This window comes from Hyla sarda, chromosome 9 (genome assembly GCF_029499605.1).
Source record: "Hyla sarda isolate aHylSar1 chromosome 9, aHylSar1.hap1, whole genome shotgun sequence".
In the NCBI taxonomy this organism is placed as follows: Eukaryota; Metazoa; Chordata; class Amphibia; order Anura; family Hylidae; genus Hyla; species Hyla sarda.
In genome coordinates, this window is record NC_079197.1 from 14,454,935 (window position 1) to 14,477,249 (window position 22,315).

The 22,315-nt window shown below is 44.4% G+C and overlaps 1 protein-coding gene across 7 annotated transcripts in view; it reads left to right on the forward strand.

The window, feature by feature from the left end:
* RALGPS1 (Ral GEF with PH domain and SH3 binding motif 1) overlaps nucleotides 1–22,315 on the forward strand; it is a 409,196-nt gene that overhangs the window by 299,190 nt on the left and 87,691 nt on the right. For all 7 annotated transcript variants that reach the window (XM_056538115.1, XM_056538117.1, XM_056538118.1 and 4 more), the window contains exon 11: nucleotides 456–549. In XM_056538115.1, the coding sequence (XP_056394090.1) occupies nucleotides 456–549 (94 nt within the window). The remainder of the gene's footprint in view (nucleotides 1–455; nucleotides 550–22,315) is intronic.

Sequence of the window (22,315 nt, forward strand, 5' to 3'; positions counted from 1 at the left end):
TTTCCTTCAGTGAAGTTTTCCCACTAGTGATGGGTGGGGGTGGGGGGGGGGGTGAGGGTTGAGGGGATGCCCCTTTCGGGTCTACAGCTAGGCCATTCAGATGACAAGGATGGACAAACTGGTTTACTGGGAGATTACATGGAATAGGCTGGGATGGGTTTTATCATCCTCAGTCGTGTTCTATCCCAACATAAGGAAGGTCCAGCAGTGTCTGTATGGCCTATACTTGCCCCTATACCTGCAAAGACAGATATTTATTTTTAGGAATACAGTACGATATCTGAAGTCTGACAACTGTCCCACAAATTCCTTGATCCTAGGGGTAGATGTTACAGTTTTAGGGATTAAGATTACCGTTATTAATTTTTTTTCCCCATTTATTTGTAATGTACCATGTGAGTTTGATCATGAAGTTTTGTCGAATGCCTCAGAGTAATCATTTCTTTCTTTTACAGATCACCTTGCAACATTACCCCACGTGCAGAAGTATTTGAAGTCTGTCCGGTACATTGAAGAACTGCAGAAGTTTGTGGAAGACGACAATTATAAGTGAGTTAACCGTAGTCTCTGATTATTTTCAAGAGAACTATTTAAAGTGTGATTTTTCTGCACTTTCTGCATTTTAGTTATACATGAGGCCACAATAATAAATGATTACAAGTGCCTTATTAGCCATAAAAAAGCAAGACAGTAAAGAAAATTTAGTTTTTTCTTGGCTTCCCAATCAGCAGACAATAGGCTGTTTATAGCGCCACTCTTGTCTATGGGCTGTGCCTTGTATTGCAGCTTATCCCTATTCAAGTGAAAAGAATATGAGCTGCAATTCCAGACCAGAGTGACGCTGTATCTGAATAATATTCAATCTCAAGCATCCCAATTCTGAGACTTTTTCATTGGGGGAATTTTTATGTTAGCATCTCTAAGGCCCCTTTCACACTACAAAATTACATGCACTATTTCTCTCGTTACTATCTTCCGTCACAAAATAACGGCCGTTATTAATAACGGGCTGTTACGCCGAGCGCCCCGGGTCCCCGCTCCTCCCCGGAGCGCTCGCTACACTCCTCTCACTGCAGCGCTCCGGTCGGTTCCACGGACCCGGGGCGCTGCGATACCGCCTCTGGCCGGGATGCGATTCGCGATGCGGGTAGCGCCCGCTCGCGATGCGCACCCCGGCTCCCGTACCTGACTCGCTCTCCGTCAGTTCTGTCCCGGCGCGCGCGGCCCCGCTCCCTAGGGCGCGCGCGCGCCGGGTCTTTGCGATTTAAAGGGCCACTGCGCCGCTGATTGGCGCAGTGGTTCCAATTAGTGTTTACACCTGTGCACTTCCCTATATCACCTCACTTCCCCTTCACTCCCTCGCCGGATCTTGTTGCCTTAGTGCCAGTGAAAGCGTTTCCTTGTGTGTTCCTAGCCTGTGTTCCAGACCTCCTGCCGTTGCCCCTGACTACGATCCTTGCTGCCTGCCCCGACCTTTTGCTACGTCCGACCTTGCTTCTGTCTACTCCCTTGTACCGCGCCTATCTTCAGCAGCCAGAGAGGTTGAGCCGTTGCTAGGGGATACGACCTGGTCACTACCGCCGCAGCAAGACCATCCCGCTTTGCGGCGGGCTCTGGTGAAAACCAGTAGTGACTTAGAACCGATCCTCTAGCACGGTCCACGCCAATCCCTCTCTGGCACAGAGGATCCACTACCTGCCAGCCGGCATCGTGACAGTAGATCCGGCCATGGATCCCGCTGAAGTTCCTCTGCCAGTTGTCGCTGACCTCACCACGGTGGTCGCCCAGCAGTCACAACAGATTGCGCAACAAGGCCAACAGCTGTCTCAACTGACTGTTATGCTACAACAGTTACTACCACAGCTCCAGCAACCATCTCCTCCGCCAGCTCCTGTACCTCCTCCGCAGCGAGTGGCCGCTTCTGGACTACGACTATCCTTGCCGGATAAATTTGATGGGGACTCTAAGCTTTGCCGTGGCTTCCTTTCCCAATGTTCATTACACTTGGAGATGATGTCGGACCAGTTCCCCACTGAAAGGTCTAAGGTGGCTTTCGTAGTCAGCCTGCTGTCTGGAAAAGCCCTGGCTTGGGCCACACCGCTCTGGGACCGCAATGACCCCGTCACTGCCTCTGTACACTCCTTCTTCTCGGAAATTCGAAGTGTCTTTGAGGAACCTGCCCGAGCCTCTTCTGCTGAGACTGCCCTGTTGAACCTGGTCCAGGGTAATTCTTCCGTTGGCGAGTATGCCGTACAATTCCGTACTCTTGCTTCTGAATTATCCTGGAACAATGAGGCCCTCTGCGCGACCTTTAAAAAAGGCCTATCCAGCAACATTAAAGATGTTCTGGCCGCACGAGAAATGCCTGCTAATCTTCATGAACTTATTCACCTAGCCACTCGCATTGACATGCGTTTTTCCGAAAGGCGTCAGGAGCTCCGCCAAGATATGGACTCTGTTCGCACGAGGCGTTTCTTCTCCTCGGCTCCTCTCTCCTCTGGTTCCCTGCAATCTGTTCCTGTGCCTCCCGCCGTGGAGGCTATGCAGGTCGACCGGTCTCGCCTGACATCTCAAGAGAGGACACGACGCCGCATGGAGAACCTCTGCCTGTACTGTGCTAGTACCGAACACTTCCTGAGGGATTGTCCTATCCGCCCTCCCCGCCTGGAAAGACGTACCCTGACTCCGCACAAAGGTGAGACAATCCTTGATGTCCACTCTGCTTCTCCACGTCTTACTGTGCCTGTGCGGATGTCTGCCTCTGCCTTCTCCTTCTCTTCTGTGGCCTTCTTGGACTCTGGATCTGCAGGAAATTTTATTTTGGCCTCTCTCGTCAACAGGTTCAACATCCCAGTGACCAGTCTCACCAGACCCCTTTACATCAATTGTATAAACAATGAAAGATTGGACTGTTCCATACGTTTCCGCACGGAGCCCCTTCTAATGAGCATCGGATCTCATCACGAGAGGATTGAACTTTTGGTCCTCCCCAATTGCACCTCGGAAATTCTCCTTGGACTTCCCTGGCTTCAACTTCATTCCCCAACCCTGGATTGGTCCACTGGGGAGATCAAGAGTTGGGGGCCCTCTTGTTCCAAGGACTGTCTAAAACCGGTTCCCAGTAACCCTTGCCGTAACTCTGTGCCTCCTCCAGTAACCGGTCTCCCTAAGGCCTATATGGACTTCGCGGATGTTTTCTGCAAAAAACAAGCGGAGACTCTACCTCCTCACAGGCCTTATGATTGTCCTATCGACCTCCTCCCGGGCACTACTCCACCCCGGGGCAGAATTTATCCTCTCTCTGCCCCAGAGACTCTTGCCATGTCTGAATACGTCCAGGAGAATCTAAAAAAGGGCTTTATCCGTAAATCCTCCTCTCCTGCCGGAGCCGGATTTTTCTTTGTGTCCAAAAAAGATGGCTCTCTACGTCCTTGCATTGACTACCGCGGACTTAATAAAATTACGGTTAAGAACCGCTACCCCTTACCCCTCATCTCTGAACTCTTTGATCGCCTCCAAGGTGCCCACATCTTTACTAAATTGGACTTAAGAGGCGCCTATAACCTCATCCGCATCAGAGAGGGGGATGAGTGGAAAACAGCATTTAACACCAGAGATGGACACTTTGAGTATCTGGTCATGCCCTTTGGCCTGTGCAACGCCCCTGCTGTCTTCCAAGACTTTGTTAATGAAATTTTTCGTGATCTGTTATACTCCTGTGTTGTTGTATATCTTGATGATATCCTAATTTTTTCGGCCAATCTAGAAGAACACCGCCAGCATGTCCGTATGGTTCTTCAGAGACTTCGTGACAATCAACTCTATGCTAAAATTGAGAAATGTCTGTTTGAATGCCAATCTCTTCCTTTTCTAGGATACTTGGTCTCTGGCCAGGGACTACAAATGGATCCAGATAAACTCTCTGCCGTCTTAGATTGGCCACGCCCCTCCGGACTCCGTGCCATCCAACGTTTTTTGGGGTTCGCCAATTATTACAGGCAATTTATTCCACATTTTTCTACCATTGTGGCTCCTATTGTGGCTTTAACCAAAAAAAATGCCGATCCCAAGTCTTGGCCTCCTCAAGCGGAAGACGCCTTTAAACGACTCAAGTCTGCCTTCTCTTCGGCTCCCGTGCTCTCCAGACCTGACCCATCTAAACCCTTCCTATTGGAGGTTGATGCCTCCTCAGTGGGAGCTGGAGCTGTCCTTCTACAAAAAAACTCTTCCGGGCATGCTGTTACTTGTGGTTTTTTTTCTAGGACCTTCTCTCCGGCGGAGAGGAACTACTCCATCGGGGATCGAGAGCTTCTAGCCATTAAATTAGCACTTGAGGAATGGAGGCATCTGCTGGAGGGATCAAGATTTCCAGTTATTATTTACACCGATCACAAGAACCTCTCATACCTCGAGTCTGCCCAACGGCTGAATCCTCGTCAGGCCAGGTGGTCTCTGTTCTTTGCCCGATTTAATTTTGAAATTCACTTTCGGCCTGCTGATAAGAACATTAGGGCCGATGCTCTCTCTCGTTCCTCAGATGCTTCTGAAATTGAACTCTCTCCTCAACACATCATTCCTCCTGACTGCCTGATTTCCACTTCTCCAGCCTCCATCAGGCAAACTCCTCCAGGAAAGACCTTTGTTTCTCCACGCCAACGCCTCGGAATCCTCAAATGGGGTCACTCCTCCCATCTCGCAGGTCATGCGGGCATCAAGAAATCTGTGCAACTCATCTCTCGCTTCTATTGGTGGCCGACTCTAGAGACTGATGTGGTGGACTTTGTGCGAGCCTGCACTATCTGTGCCCGGGATAAGACTCCTCGCCAGAAGCCCGCTGGTTTTCTTCTTCCTCTGCCTGTTCCCGAACAACCTTGGTCTCTGATTGGTATGGATTTTATTACTGACTTACCCCCATCCCATGGCAACACTGTTATTTGGGTGGTCGTTGATCGATTCTCCAAAATGGCACATTTCATCCCTCTTCCTGGTCTTCCTTCAGCGCCTCAGTTGGCTAAACAATTTTTTGTACACATTTTTCGTCTTCACGGGTTGCCTACGCAGATCGTCTCGGATAGAGGCGTCCAATTTGTGTCTAAATTCTGGAGGGCTCTCTGTAAACAACTCAAGATTAAATTAAATTTTTCTTCTGCATACCATCCTCAATCCAATGGACAAGTAGAAAGAATTAACCAGATCTTGGGTGACTATTTACGACATTTTGTTTCCTCCCGCCAGGATGACTGGGCAGATCTTCTACCTTGGGCCGAATTCTCGTATAATTTCAGAATCTCTGAATCTTCCTCCAAATCCCCGTTTTTCGTGGTGTACGGCCGTCACCCTCTTCCCCCCCTCCCTACCCCCTTGCCCTCTGGTCTGCCCGCTGTGGATGAAATTTCTCGTGATCTTTCCATCATATGGAGAGAGACCCAAAATTCTCTCTTACAGGCTTCTTCACGCATGAAGAGATTCGCGGATAAGAAAAGAAGAGCTCCTCCCATTTTTTCCCCTGGAGACAAGGTATGGCTCTCCGCCAAATATGTCCGCTTCCGTGTCCCTAGCTATAAGTTGGGACCACGCTATCTTGGTCCTTTTAAGATTTTGCGCCAGATTAATCCTGTCTCTTACAAACTTCTTCTTCCTCCTTCTCTTCGTATTCCTAATGCCTTTCATGTTTCTCTTCTTAAACCACTTATCATTAACCGTTTCTCTCCCAAATCTGTTCCCCCCACTCCTGTCTCCGGCTCCTCGGACATCTTCTCCGTCAAAGAAATTTTAGCATCTAAAAAGGTCAGAGGGAAAACCTTCTTTTTAGTGGATTGGGAGGGTTGTGGTCCAGAAGAGCGGTCCTGGGAACCTGAGGACAATATCCTGGACAAAAGTCTGGTCCTCAGGTTCTCAGGCTCCAAGAAGAGGGGGAGACCCAAGGGGGGGGGTACTGTTACGCCGAGCGCCCCGGGTCCCCGCTCCTCCCCGGAGCGCTCGCTACACTCCTCTCACTGCAGCGCTCCGGTCGGTTCCACGGACCCGGGGCGCTGCGATACCGCCTCTGGCCGGGATGCGATTCGCGATGCGGGTAGCGCCCGCTCGCGATGCGCACCCCGGCTCCCGTACCTGACTCGCTCTCCGTCAGTTCTGTCCCGGCGCGCGCGGCCCCGCTCCCTAGGGCGCGCGCGCGCCGGGTCTTTGCGATTTAAAGGGCCACTGCGCCGCTGATTGGCGCAGTGGTTCCAATTAGTGTTTACACCTGTGCACTTCCCTATATCACCTCACTTCCCCTTCACTCCCTCGCCGGATCTTGTTGCCTTAGTGCCAGTGAAAGCGTTTCCTTGTGTGTTCCTAGCCTGTGTTCCAGACCTCCTGCCGTTGCCCCTGACTACGATCCTTGCTGCCTGCCCCGACCTTTTGCTACGTCCGACCTTGCTTCTGTCTACTCCCTTGTACCGCGCCTATCTTCAGCAGCCAGAGAGGTTGAGCCGTTGCTAGGGGATACGACCTGGTCACTACCGCCGCAGCAAGACCATCCCGCTTTGCGGCGGGCTCTGGTGAAAACCAGTAGTGACTTAGAACCGATCCTCTAGCACGGTCCACGCCAATCCCTCTCTGGCACAGAGGATCCACTACCTGCCAGCCGGCATCGTGACACGGGCTATAACGGGTTAAAAGGGATAATGTAAAAATCCCATAGACTATAATGGTATTTTCAAACGGCCTTATAGGATTTTTTAACGCCGTTTTACAGCCCATTTTCAGACGGAACTTTGAACAGATCTTTGAAAACGGGTAATTTTGTAGTGTGAAAGGGGCCTAAGATGTAGGTTCAGTGGCCATTGTCCTTCTGTATTGAAAGCAGTCATTTGCCGAGCCAAAATTTAACACCACTTCTTATAAACACTGTTGAAATACATGGGATCCATTAAATTGTCTGTGTCCATTCTAAAGATTTGGATTTTTCTGGGCACAGATGAATCATCTATTTAATCTGAGCCAAAAAGCAGCTGTTTCCTTTTAGCGTCGGGCAGGGAGGTTATTCATTTTTCCTGATTTTTGCCTTCCTCAATAGATGCTGCGTCCTGACATTTCAGCCTCTGTTGGAAATACAGACGTGCAATGTCAAGACCGGCATTATTAAAATAGGTTTTTGAATTGAAATGCTACAGAATTTAAATGCGCTGTGCAAATCCCCTCTGAATACAAGGCAGTTTATAGAAGTAATGGACGCACGCTTACCATGGGGTGTGTTTGATCTTTGAGCAGAAACAGCATTGAAGTAGATTTTGGAGATAGGAAATACTAACCCCCTCCTCCATTTTATTGCAGAACATTAACTAATACAATTAATTACACAGAACCATTAGATGCCAAATAAAGGGCGGCACGAAGTAATAATACAGGGTGTTTTGGCTGATGATAAATAATGCTATAGCCTTATGATAAATTAGGCTAAAATCCATATAAAAGGTTATGACAGTTTTGAAAGACTACACTCGACAGCTATCTTCCTGATCCCACCTTAGACATATATGCTTGGGTTGGCTGAGCATGCATGTGTTCTGAATTGGAGAGGGGAGAAGTTAAAATCCCACATTCTTGACCCTCCTCTCCTCGACAGTTAAGATGTATACATTAGATGGTCTGCCGGTCTTACAGAAGTCAGTGGGTTTAGCCAGCTCATATATAATGTGTATTTGCCAACTTTAAAACTAGGGCTACATGGTGACCACAGTGGTGGCAGATTTTCTGATTAAATAATGTTGTGTGGTTTGTCTACAACTTTATGCAACACTATTCCAAAAATGACCGTGGGGGATTTTGCCAGTAGACCTGGAAACACGCCCTGTACACAGAGCTGTATATGCCATTAGACAGTGGGTGCATCAAAAGATCTGCCTTAAAGGCCTTGTCTGGGGACTGTTTTTATATCTAAATCATAGCTGGACTAAATAAAAAAATAAAATACACCGTTTACGCACCTGTACTACTCATCCTCCCCTGCTGCTGTCCTAATGGTACCTATTCAGCCACTATTCAGTTTCTGATGAAAGTCTAAACAAACAAGAAATACTGGGGCAGGTCATGGCTGCGTGCAGAAAATATACCTGCTTTAAAATTTACTTTACTAAAAATCCCCCAAATTCTTTGCTGATATTTTAAAATCTCTTTTTAGAAAATGTGTATTTTTTTTTTTCACTCAAACAGAGCTCCAAATATCTCAAAGACAAATAGTTACATAACATTATTTTTGGCTTCCACTGCACAAGAGCATATTGCATGCATTTTATATCTTGAACTCTATGGTAAAGTAGCATGCAAAAAGCTCCTGAGCTCCCTTAGAGGTAACAAAGCTGTCTAAATACATGGTGCTAAAACGTTGGGCATAATATAGTATAAAATATTAAAGCTAAAGTAAGAAAAGGTTCTGTAATTTTCTGATTGATTTCTGGTGTGATGTTAAGTATTCTGGAAGTCTTTCTTCCTGGAACAGACTTGCTTCAGCTGAATTAGATTTGGATTAGGAGTAATATATCAGGTTTGGGGGATTTAACGTCCTGTTACATTGATTTTAGGGGAAATGAAATCCATTACACATCACTTTCAAGTATAAGTCCCCTACAGAGAAGTGCGGACCCCCTGTCTATTTCATTCATGAAGGGTTTCAGTTTACATTCATGTAACATGTGCTGTGTGGAGGTGGTGGTAAACATGGGCCAGAGGGATAAATATGGTATATTCATTCATAGATTCTACTGAATGTCTCTGTAGAGAAAGAGAAACCAGTTGTTTTCTTAGCTTAAGAGGGTTTCTCCATAAAATAATACAAAAAAGTAAATTAAGAATTTTCTGTCAGGATGGGTGCTGTCTAATATGTTCACCATTTCAACTCTAGACCTCACATAGCATTTTTTCGTGGTGTATGTTTGCTGTGTAAAATAATCCAGGCATATTCAAAAATAACATTTGTACTTTTTTACAATATAATTTTTTATTTATTTATCCTGTGCATTTTTTTATTTCTGTCATTATTTTTAGCTTATGTTACTTTTCATTGCTTTAAAGGATTTGTCCAGCTAAAGAAACAACCTGTGTGTAGTGGCAAAGAGTATAATAAAGCAACTTCCTAATATAATGTTGTTATCCATAGGGCAGAGATATTCCATTTAAGCTGTCTTTTCCTTGTAGGCTGTGACAATATGTCACAGGCTCTCAAAGCTCAATCCATCCCCCTTCCTGTCTGCACAGGTGAGACCAGTGATGTGAATGAGGTAAGCTGGTATTACTGTTCATTAAATTTATGACTTATTAGAAATTTTCGTCAAAGCAAGCTCACTGCTGCCATAAATCTAATGAGCAGTAATATCAGCTCCCCCTTCACATCACTGTTCTCGTCCAAACAAGAGAGGGGGGTTGGGGGGGAGGATGCATGGAGCATTCAGAGCCTGTGATGTCACAGCTTACAAGGGGGAGACAGCTGAACAATTAAGAATGTGCTTGCAGATAAGTAGCATATTTATTTTTACAGATGCAAAAAATATGACCATTCTTTTATACATGGTATGCACAGACAACCACTTTTCCCACCACACCAGCCTTGATTATTCTCTCCATGTTTGAGTATAGGTTGAGATCTATTAAGCAAGACTGGTGGGGCGGGGAGAAGCCACTGGGGACCACCCTGATGACTTGTGGTTTAGGCATCATGATGATATTATTAGAGTCCAATGGCTGCTTCTGTACAAAAACAGTGCCATGCTTGTCCATAGACCGTGTTTGATATTGCAACTTGTAACCATTTACATTCAGCTACTGGTGCTGTTCTTGCAAGAAAAATACACTGGTATATGAATTCACCTGTGTAGTCACACTTAATCAGTAGCATTATTAGGGATTAAGCCTTACTTGTCCCACACCCACCCTATTCCATTAGAGCACTTTCTGTACACGATGCATAGTGCACTTTGTTGGCGGTCCAAAGAGTCACTGTTAAAATTTTGGATATAATTTACATTATCCAAGGATTAATTCATGAGAGGAATTAAACAGGAAACATCGCTGCCATTCTCGTCCAAGATGTATAGACTAGATACTATATTTATCCGCAGCCAGCTGTCCGTATATGATACAGAGAAGAATGGCCCTTTTATGTGTGCGGATACATCCCTCGGAATTCTAGGTAACGTGGAGCCTGGATCATTTTACACTTACATTAGCAAGTGAAATCTGGCGAGAGAGAGAGGACAAATTCTAGATGATTTCATGAGCTATACTATATCTAGGAATGGCGCTGTTTTATGGAGGAAACAAAAAATAAAACAATTACTTAAAATTTAATCTGATTACAAATGAGCCTTTAGATTAATGCAGAATTATATAACATGTGAGTCTATGGAAAAATCCTCCACACTGTCCAGGAGACTGTGTAACCTTTTTTCTTTTAAATCAGCTGGTGGCAGAAAGTTAAACATATTTGTAAATTACTTCTATTAAAATATCTTAATCCTTCCAGTACTTATTAGCTGCTGAATGCTACAGAGGAAATTCCTTTCTTTTTGGAACACTGATGACATCACGAGCACAGTGCTCTCTGCTGACATATTTTACTTTATGTTAGTGGTAAAATTTTGTCGATACTTGCATCATTTCTTGGTGAAAAACTCCCAAATTTGATGAAAAACTTGAAAATGTTTCATTTTTGTTTTTTAACTTTGGAGCTCTCTGCTTATAAGGAAAATGGATATTCCAAATAAATTATATATTGATTCCCATATACAATATATCTACTTTATGTTTCCATCATAAAGTTGACATGTTTTTACTTTTGGAAGACATCAGAGGGCTTCAAAGTTCAGCAGCAATTTTCCAATTTTTCAAAACATTTTCAAAATCGGAATTTTTCAGGGACCAGTTCAGTTTTGGAGTGGATTTGAAGGGACTTCATATTAGAAATACCCCACAAATGACCCCATTATAAAAACTGCACCCCTCAAAGTATTCAAAATGACATTCACTAAGTGTGTTAACCCTTTAGGTGTTTCACAGGAATAGCAGCAAATTGATGGAGAAAATTCAAAATCTTAATTTTTTTACTCACATGTTCTTGCAGACCCAGTTTTTGAATTTTTACAAGGGGTAAAAGGAGAGAAATCTTCCTAAAATTTGTAACCCAATTTCTGTACAGTAAGGAAATACCTCATATGTGTATGTCAAGTGTTCGACGGGCACAGTAGAGGGCTCGGAATTGAAGGAGCGACAATGGGATTTTGGAGAGTGAGTTTTTCTGAAATGGTTTTTGGGTAGCATGTCACAATTAGGAAGCCCCTATGGTGCCTGAACAGCAGAAAAACCCCCACAGCATACCATTTTGGAAACTACACCCCTCAAGGCACGTAACAAGGGGTCCAGTGAGCCTTAACACCCCACAGGTGTTTGACGACTTTTCGTTAGTCGGATATGTAAATGAAACCAAAAATTGTTTCACTAAAGTGCAGTTTTTTTCCCAAATTTACCATTTTTACAAAGGGTAATGGGAGAAAATTCCCCCCAAAATTTGTAACCCCATCTCTTCTGAGTATGGAAATACCACATGTTGCTGAAATGGTTTTTGGGGGGCATGTCACATTTAGGAAGCCCCTATGGTGCCAGAACAGCAAAAAAAAAAAAAAACACTTGGCATACTATTTTGGAAACTACACACTGCAAGGAACGTAAAAAGGGGTACAGGGAGCCTTAACACCTCACAGGTATTTCACGACTTTTTGTTAAAGTTGGATGTGTAAATTAAATAAAAAAATGTTTTCACTAAAATGCTGGTTTTTCCCCAAATTCTACATTTTTACAAGGGGTAATAGGTGAAAATTACCCCCAAAATTTGTAACCCCATGGAAATGCCATGTGTGTGGACGTCAAGTGCTCTGCTGGTGCACTACAATGCTCAGAAGAGGAGGAGCGCCATTGAGCTTTTGGAAAGAGAATTAGTTTGGAATGGAAGTCGGCCAAGAAGGCCATGTGCATTTACAAAGCCCCCCGTGGTGCCAGAACAGTGGACCCCCCCACATGTGACCCCATTTTGGAAAATACACCCCTCACAGAATTAAATAAGGGGTGCAGTGAGGATTTACACCCCACTGGTATTTGACAGATCTTTGGAACAGTGGGCTGTGCAAATGAAAAATAAAATTTTTCATTTTCACGGACCACTTCCAAAAATCTGCCAGACACCTGTGGGGGTAAATGGTCACTGTACCCCTTATTACATTACATGAGGGGTGTAGTTTCCAAAATGGGGTCACATGTGGGGGGGGGGTCCATTGTTCTGGCACTATGGGGAATTTGTAAACACACGTGGCCTTCAATTCCGGACAAATTGTCTCTCCAAAATCCCAATGGCGCTCCTTCTCTTCTGAGCATTGTAGTTCGCCCGCAGAGCACTTTACATCCACATATGGGGTATGTTCTTACTCAGAAGAAATGGGGTTACAAATTTTGGGGGCTTTTTTCCTATTTTCCCTTGTGAAAATGAAAAATTTTGGGTAACACCAGCATTTTAGTGAAAGAATTTTTTTTTTTTCATTTTCCCATCCAACTTTACTGAAAATTTGTCAAACACCTGTGGGGTGTTAAGGCTCACTATACCCCTTGTTACATTCAGTGAGGGGTGTAGTTTCCAAATTGGGGTCACATATGGGTATTCATTTTTTTGCGTTTATGTCAGAACCGCTGTAAATCCCAGTGGTTAAATGCATGATAGTTGTCGGTTCCTCCTCTCAAATTTGGGGAAAATTTGAATCCTATAACTCCTGTTCAGAAGCTTTCCATAGGCACAGGAGAAGTGATCATACATTAAAAACTTTTTGCAGTTGTAAAAAGAGAGGAGCGAGTGATGTTCCCATGTATGTGCCCAAAATGTATATGAAAATATCCATGGGGCTTTGTGGGCTTGTTGGACTGGGCCGAATGCAGGACCCCAATACATGTAAAAAAAAAAAAAGTGAACTTAACCACCTTCATGAACTTTGTTTTCCATGTTCACCCGAGATAAACCATTCCATCCCCCGTGTCTTAATGCAGTTACTTTAATTTACACAATAAATTCTTCACCCCCCCCCCCCCCCCATTGTCTCCTTCCTCTCCCTTTTTCTCTGCTATTGAGGACATGGTGATTCAGTCGATTATTTACTGAAAAGGTAAAATGAGGAAACTCAAGACATCCTTGAGAATGTCAAGCTTTATAGGATTAAACCTTAAAAAGCAATCGTCTCTGTGTGTCACCTAACATAACAAGAAGCTTTGATGGCAGACCCCCGCCTCTCGCCATTCATCAACAGGAATTATTTAGAGAACCTTAGACGACCCCCAGTTAAGTGCACTTGAAATTAAAGACTTTCTAAGCTATGAAGAAAAAAAAAAACATTACAAAGAATTTGGAGCCACTTTGTCCCCCTGTTCATTTAAGGCCCTCATGTTAATCCACAGCAATATCCTTCCTAAACCCTTTCCCTTTAATTACTGTAGTTGCCTGGCTATGTTCTAGCAAGGCGGTGATGGACAGGATCATGGTCTCCAGGGTCCACCAGGCTGAGAGTTAATCCATTAAAGGGGCCATTTCACAGGGCAGCAACAAATGACAAGAGAGCCTATCCACTGCATTGGTTTATACATTATGGCTGGCAAGGGGCATTCAATGGGAAGCTTTTTCTTTTTCTTTTTTTTTTTAGATGGGGTCAGATTAAAGTGTCGAAAACTTTTGACATGTTGTTTAGACATGTCAGGAGTTTAGATGGCACCAGGTCTCCCCTTCTAACCCTGTGAAGTACACAGCAGCGTGCTCCATTGCCTCACCAGCCACCAAATCCGATTCACTATATTAGAGTCTATGGTCGAGTTTTAGTGACAGTTGGGGGAGTGAGGTGTGCAGTGCTGCGCTCTTCACCCGGCTGTAACTAGCGATTGCAAAGGGTCTCAGGACTGAGATGTAAACCTTTGACATATCTGAACAACATATCAAATGTTTTTCCAAATGACAGTGACACTTTAAAGAGTACCTATCATCAACTAAACTTTCCCTAATCCCCCTGTAAATACCTTTTTTCCTCTATCTTCGGTAGCTCAGTTTGGAGCTGTGTACGTCATCTAATGCCTGCTAGGGCCGGCTTACGCCCTTCTTCCTGTATGCTGTGCTCCCTCTTGGGAGCACGCATACAAACGGAGTAAAGGGCGGGGATGGCAGCCTCTGAGTCTTCTCCTCTCTTCTCCTCTCTGTCATAGGACAGAGCTGCCATGCCCTGCAGGGATACACGCACAGCACTTGCTCCCACGTGTCTGATTGACAGGCGGGGAGTTTCGCTGAGTATGCGATTTCGGACTCAACAGCCAGGCCGGTTTGAGTTCGAAATCACAAAAAAAGCTGGCGGACAGACTTTCAAAATGAAAATACACATGAAAATTTTTTTTATAGAATCAAATTATAAAGTTAATCTATATATATATTTAACTATACAAACAATGTAGAACCGCTCACCGCTCCTGCGTCTACTGCACGTCCTCGTGCCACGGACACCGGTACAGCTCCCGGTTCATTAGAAACCACAAAAGAAGATGTCCGGCACTCAGGGAATGGCAGGTAAAACTTATAAATGGCTTTATTCAAAACGCAATAGGCAGGACAGGACCTGACGCGTTTTGCACGCTCAGGTGCTTAGTCATAGATACACACACATTCAAAAGTACGTGTTAAAATACACATGAGTTTGGTCACATGACCACATGAATCTTAGTTAAAACAATTAGTTACAAAACATGGAACTGGGAATCCTTGGTATATTTAGGGGAGAGTTCACATGTGGGCACATGCGTTGCGATAGTTTTGGTTCCACACCAGACTATTTCTCTCCGCAACTTTATCTATGTTTATATATGCTTAATCTATGTTTATATATATTAAACTATAAAATATAAAATATAACTTTTAATGAGAGGTACTCTTTAAATAATTCAGATTTATATAATAAATCATATAACTCTATTTATATAAATATATAACTATATTTTTCTCCCTAAATCACCCAGTAAGTATAAGCTATGGATTTTTCTCAAGAAGACAACTTGACGACAAGACAAAAAACGTCCATATGTCCTATTAAGGTATATAATATAAAGGGTGTCACCTGCTCGGGACCTCCATGTATGTACCAGAAATGGTGGACCCATACATCAGCACTGGCTTCATATTAAACAGAAGTGGGTTTTCTCCATGATGGTACCTTTGAGGTAGACATTTGTTATTAGGGTAAATGCTCTAAGTGGCATAAAATAAGCCTAATAAGTGCATAATACCGTAGTCCTATAGCTCAGTATTCTTTGAGTCCCAATAACATTTCATTTTGTTTGTCCCCAGTGCTCTGTGCACCAAGGACAATCAGGGCCCTGTACACTGAGGACAAGCAGGGCTCCTGGCTCAGGCAGCAGGATGATTGACAATACAGGAGCCTGCACAGAGCCCTGCCTGTCCTGCCTCAATTCCTGTATTTTGTCTCTCCACAGAGACACACAGGCAAGAGCTGCAGGGACAGCATTTTTTACCCAAAAATATACAATTTTTTTTAAACCAATGTACATTACAAATGGACATGTAATGGTATTATCTACATTATATCAAAAGTTTTTGCAAACTACAGGTTCACTTTAATGTTTTTGCAGTTTGGGTGGCTGGATCTGCATTTGTCACATATCATTAGTTCTGATTTTGTCCAGAAGACTGAAAAAATCCTAGCGTCTATGTATTTTCTGCATTGAAAGGGCTATTAATTGCAGATTTAGGGGGCAGAATGGATTGTACTTTAGAAATGTTTCATGGTTTTAGGTTGATAAGTTTGTTAGCACAGGGATTTATGGAATCTGTGTCGCTCATCTGTGCTGGTCTCAGCTATGGAGATCACATGACCTCTGGTTTTGCGCTTTCTCATTGTCAGATATTTTTACTTGTAAATATTTACAGAATCAGTTCCTGATGCATTTGATTTAATTATTTAATGATTTAATATTCTTATCTGGAAGGCTCTGCCAGGCTTCACTGTTACATTTCCGGTTCCAAATAAAACCCAAACATATTTCCCATGGAAAACTGCCCCGCCTGTTAACCACTTCATTGCAGTCAGGAAACAAATTTAAAATTATAATTCACTTTTATTATGCATATTTAGTTTTTCTGCTATTTATTGGTATTTCTGCAGCTGCAGTGGGGCTTCTCATTCTCCTCAGATCTCATGGCCACCACAATTGAGGTCTCTGGTTGTTCTGTGCAAAATTTCGGACCCGTGATATAAAAAGTTTTGTAGAGAGACTGTGCCAGATTGGGACAGGTGAAAAAATATAGACAAGAACATACACTGGTCCCTTCAACTTACAATATTTTAGCATACAGTGGTATTTTCTGGAACATTTTAACTTAAAACCAGACTCCCCATACACTGCTACGGACAGTCCAGATCTGCGAAACGTGTCAATGACCGGAAGATCTGATCAATCAGAATGGACATTTCACTGTTAAAACCCCTGTATTACTGAAGTGCATGCACTGACTGGTGTTTGGTAGCGCCCCCTATAGTACAGGGAGATACTACATGTTCTGTTCTATTCTTTACCTGTATTACTGTAGTGTATGCACTGACTGGTGTCTGGTAGCGCCCCCTACAGTAAAGTGAGGCATTACATGCTCTGTACACTTTACCTGTACCAGGGTTAGCTGCTCCTTTGGACACCAGGTGAGGGCGGCTCCATGTTACTTTTTTAGGACACTGTGTACTGTACAGGACCCTGAAGAAGCTCATGTCCTTTACATAGACAGTGATTACCGCTTCCAGCAGATCTTTATTACTTTAATATGTAAGGACTTGCTTAATCTATATTAGTTATCTACTTATTGTTCTTTAATCCTCACTTTTCCCTATTCAGAACCAATTACTAGGTTTCTATAGAGTTCTGGTCCCAACATACAGTGGTTTCAACGTACAATGGTAGTCCTGGAACCAATACAGGCGATTCATTTAATGGCTGGATATGGCTCATGAAAAAAGCCGGCCATAGATCAGGTTATGAGAATATAATCAAATATATTCATGCTCAATGGGCAGTGTTGGCAAATAAGGTTGCGGGGCCAGACAAAGGGTCAACTACAAGAATGCAAACAGGCATCATGCTCTTTGTGCCCTGGATGAGGGAGCGGTATGTGTGTGGGTGTGTGAACCAGCTCTTACTTTGATTATGATTCTCTGTATGATCCGTATATAGAGATGGTATCGATTAAACATATTCTGCAGGTATGTGGCTAGGGTGGCCACCTGGCTGGTATTTCTCCGGCACAGCCAGTATTTTGGACACCCAGCTGGTATTTTTATATTCAAATTACTTACAATGCAATGGCCAGCATTTATTCAAACCCCCCACCCCACCTACAAAGTGTAGTTTTACAACAGCTGGAGACACACTATTTGGAAAAACACTGGGCTGTGGGCTATTGAGATACAGGGGATTACTGCAGCCACACCTGGATTTTCAGATTTAACCTTTAAATACATAGACTACAAGTCTGTTCTGGATTTCTATAATATGTCAGTAACCAAACACAACATACAAGTATTAGATCCCTAAGCCCTAATAATAAACAATGATAATATACAATCCTCTTCTGTTAAACAACTGTATTTAACAGCATGAGGGATTCATGGTATCCATGCAGGTATGTATGTGTTTATACATTGACTTTCCAGATGGGAGAACAAACTGACTGCCCCATTATTATGTATCTACAGAAATCTTCTGTATCCACGTTCCTGATCTTTGCAAACATTCTTTTTTTCTTCCATATTCCCCTAGGCTGTATTTCATACAAGCAAAATGCTGGCACAGCAGTAAAATTTGGAAAGTTTGTCATCTGTCCCTTTAAACTCGGCTTTTTTTGCCTTCTTGTCCTCACTTGGTCTTAGTCATGCTATAGTGTGGCTTATCGATCATGTTTTATGTTTATTTATTAGCAGGATTGGAGTGCGGCCAACAACTAATCCATGAGCTTCTGTACAAATGAAATATGACATAGCCTAGGCTATATGCATTGTGTACAGTTATATTACAAAGATAATAAGGTATTCAGAGGTATATTGAGCAATTCCAATTCTTGGTAAAATGTTCAGGGACACTATATCTTTATATACACATTAAAATTTTTTCATTGCGCCAATACATAAATAGAAAAACTGTGTAGATGTAGATTCTACTTCATGGTTACGGATAACTAATACATTAATGAATAATGTATTTTAAGAGCCATTTATTTCATTAAAATAAGTACAGAGCAATGCTCATGGAGCCCCTAACTTTCAGCTCCACAGGCAGTAAATACCCACAGTCCTGAACTTGCAGCTCCACAAGCAGGGGATGACAACTGAGCTCTCAACTTGCAGCTCCACAAGCAGGGGATGACTACTGAGTAGGGATCGACCGATTATCGGTATGGCCGATATTATCGGCCGATAATCACGATTTTGGGCATTATCGGTATCGGCAATTACCTTGCCGATAAGCCGATAATGCCCCGCCCCCACCGCACTGTGACCGTCCCATCCCCCCCGACCCGCCGCACCGCACCACGAACCGACCCCCCCGACCCACCGCGTCGCACCCCCCACCGTAGTGCTGGGCGGTATACCGGTATGGATTTTTGCCCATACCACCGCTATACCGGTCGGGCCCCTCCCCCACCCTCCGAGTCAATAAAAAAAAAATAATAATAAACTTACCCGTAGTGGGGGTGGTCCGGGCCATCCATCCTTCCTGTAGTGTCCGGCGGCATTCCGGGTGGAGGGTGCACCGGTCTGGGCTGTCCTTCTCCGGGGGTCATCTTCTCCACTCCGGGCAGGCTCCGGCCTAGTACGCTGCATAGACGCCGCTACGCCGTGATGTCGGGTGTGTCGCTGCGCACGGGCGTCACTGCGCAGCGGCGTCTATGCTGCGCTACTAGGCCGGAGCCTGCCCGGAGTGGAGAAGATGACCCCCGGAGAAGAAGGACACCCCGGACCGGTGCACCCTCCATCCTGATTGCCGCCAAACACTGCAGGAAGTAAGGATGGATGGCCCGGACCACCCTGAAAGGTAGGGGGAGAAAAGCGGGTGGCGGCGGCGGCCTATGGCACCGCAAAAGCCACTGCAGTGCATTGATTTAAAGCGCCCGCTTTAAATCAATGACCTGCAGTGGTGTCGAGGGGGGATAAATAGCCGATAACTTATACCGGAATATTGGTATAAGTTATCGGCTATCGGCCCTAACCTCCACCGATTATTGGTATTGGTATCGGTCCTAAAAAAAACGATATCGGTCGATCCCTACTACTGAGCTCTGAATATGCAGCTCCACAAGCAGGGGATGACTACTGAGCTATGAATATGCATTTCCACAAGTAGGGGATGACTACTGAGTTCTGAATATGCAGCTCCACAAGCAGGGGATGACTACTGAGCTCTGAATATGCAGCTTCACAAGCTGGGGATGACTACTGGGTTCCGAACTTGGAGCTTCACAAGCAGGGGATGACTACTGAGCTCTGAATATGCAGCTCCACAAGCTGGGGATGACTATTGAGCTCTGAATATGCAGCTTCACAAGCTGGGGATGACTACTGGGTTATGAACTTGGAGCTCCATAAGCAGGGGATGACTACTGAGCTCTGAATATGCAGCTTCACAAGCTGGGGATGACTACTCAGCTCTGAACTTCCAGCTCCACAAGCAGGGGATGACCACTGAGCTCTGAATATGCAGCTTCACAAGCTGGGGATGACTACTGAGCTCTGAACTTGCAGCTCCACAAGCAGGGGATGACTACTGAGCTCTGAACTTGCAGCTCCACAAGCAGGGGATGACTACTGAGCTCTGAACTTGCAGCTCCACAAGCTGGGGATGACTACTGAGCTCTGAAATTGCAGCTCCACAAGCAGGGGATGACTACTGAGCTCTGAACTTGCAGCTCCACAAGCAGGGGATGACTACTGAGCTCTGAACTTGCAGCTCCACAAGCTGGGGATGACTACTGAGCTCTGAACTTGCAGCTCCACAAGCAGGGGATGACCACTGAGCTCTGAATATGCAGCTTCACAAGCTGGGGATGACTATTGAGCTCTGAACTTGCAGCTCCTCAAGTAGGGGATGACTACTGAGTTCTGAATATGCAGCTCCACAAGCAGGGGATGACTACTGAGCTCTGAATATGCAGCTTCACAAGCTGTGGATGGCTACTGGGTTCTGAACTTGGAGCTTCACAAGCAGGGGATGACTACTGAGCTCTGAATATGCAGCTTCACAGGCTGGGGATGACTACTTAGCTCTGAATATGCAGCTTCACAAGCTGGGGATGACTACTGAGCTCTGACCTTCCAGCTCCCAAGCTGGGGATGACTACTGAACTCTGAACTTGAAGCTCCACAAGCAGGGCATGACTACTGAGCTCTGAATATGCAGCTCCACAAGCTGGGGATGACTACTGAGCTCTGAATATGCAGCTTCACAAGCTGGGGATGACTACTGAGCTCTGAACTTCCAGCTCCCAAGCTGGGGATGACTAGTGAGCTCTGAACTTCCAGCTCTACAAGCAGGGGATGACTACTGAGCTCTGAATATGCAGCTCCACAAGCTGGGGATGACTAGTGAGCTCTGAACTTCCAGCTCTACAAGCAGGGGATGACTGCTGAGCTCTGAACTTGCAGCTCCTCAAGCAGGAAACATCCACTGTGCTCTGTGCTTAAAGTTCCACAGGCACGGAACAACCATTGAGCTCTGAGTGAACAGTTTCACAAGCAGAGAACAACTACTAAGCTCTGAACTTACATCTGCACAAGAAACATGTCAGAGGAAACAGATCTTAAAAATAAAAGAGGAAATATAAAAATCAGCCAACAACATAGTGCAACTTGTACCTACTGACAAACATTGAGGGTGATAGTTTTTGCCCTTTCCTTCCAACTTACTGCAGTGAAAGGAAAAAAAGACCTATATAAGACTTATCTATATGTCTATTTGACACCAGGCTCAGTTTACACCCTCAGTTCGTTATTTGCAGGAGAATATCGTGTGCCATATTGTAAGTACACAGGCAAAATACCATGCCCCATCAATGGTTTATATAAGGCCAACAAGGCAAGATCTTTCCTGGGTTACTAAGGCTTAGCCAGCCCTATCATTATTCATATCAAGTAAACACAAGGGCTGCTATTTGGTTATGATCCTCAGCATTGTGTCTCTACAAGTAAAACCTCACCATGGATGTCTCTCCATAATTCCCACAAATACCTGGCTCCAGATGTTGACATTGAGTTCCCAGGCCATGTGTCTGCAGCCACTTTGTCTTTTCCAGGCAGACAGACATCTGGGCAACCTCCCTGGAGGACATATTGGTTTTCTGTGAACACAGCCCAATCCTAGTGTTTGCAAACCATACAATAACATAACATGAGCTGATGCCAGTAACAGATGTGATGAAAATTAGGGGGTCCAATTACCTCAAGGGAAATGGTGGTCTGGCTGGTCATATATGGTTGAAGCAGCCCTGGCTCTTGTTTGTTAGGTCCTAAACATTCATACCGGTCTGTGATAAACACTAGGAATCCTTTATGTATCCCGTATGTAGCCATAAACTTATCATTTATCTTCTGCTGCTTCTTACTTCTGTGTCTTCAGTTGGTTGACAACTGCTGTAGATCCCACAGGAGTTGTCACCTGGCTTACTTAGAGCCATTCATAACAAATCATTCATAACAAATCAGTTTGGTCATGCCTACTTATCTGGAGTGGTCCCAGATATTACATAACATCCCAAAATCTTGGGAGGGGGGTGCAGGAACTGTACCCACATGTTAGACAGCAGCTGGAGTAGTACGAGTTTAACAGGTGCTTTACTGATGACGTCTTAATCCAGAGCAGTGTGTGCAGCTTCCTCTCTGGGGTACAATGTACAGTACAATGTACAGGCCCAAAGTATATTTCTCCACATGCTTTAGCTGGTAAACATATTAAAATGTGATTAATATGATTCTGGGTATGTTAAACATGTAAATATTCTGCAACCTGTGTAGATCAGTCACCATTGAGGTAAACCAGCAATTTTGTTTTGCTGTTCAATTGGAAATGGTCATTTTTATTTTTAGTGCAGATTTATGAAAGTAAAGGGCAGGAAGAAGTAACACAGGACAGCTCCATCAGACTACAGAGGCTTGTGTGTAGTCTGTAACCATGGATACACACAGATCTATATAAGAGCTTTATACACTCATAATATTAA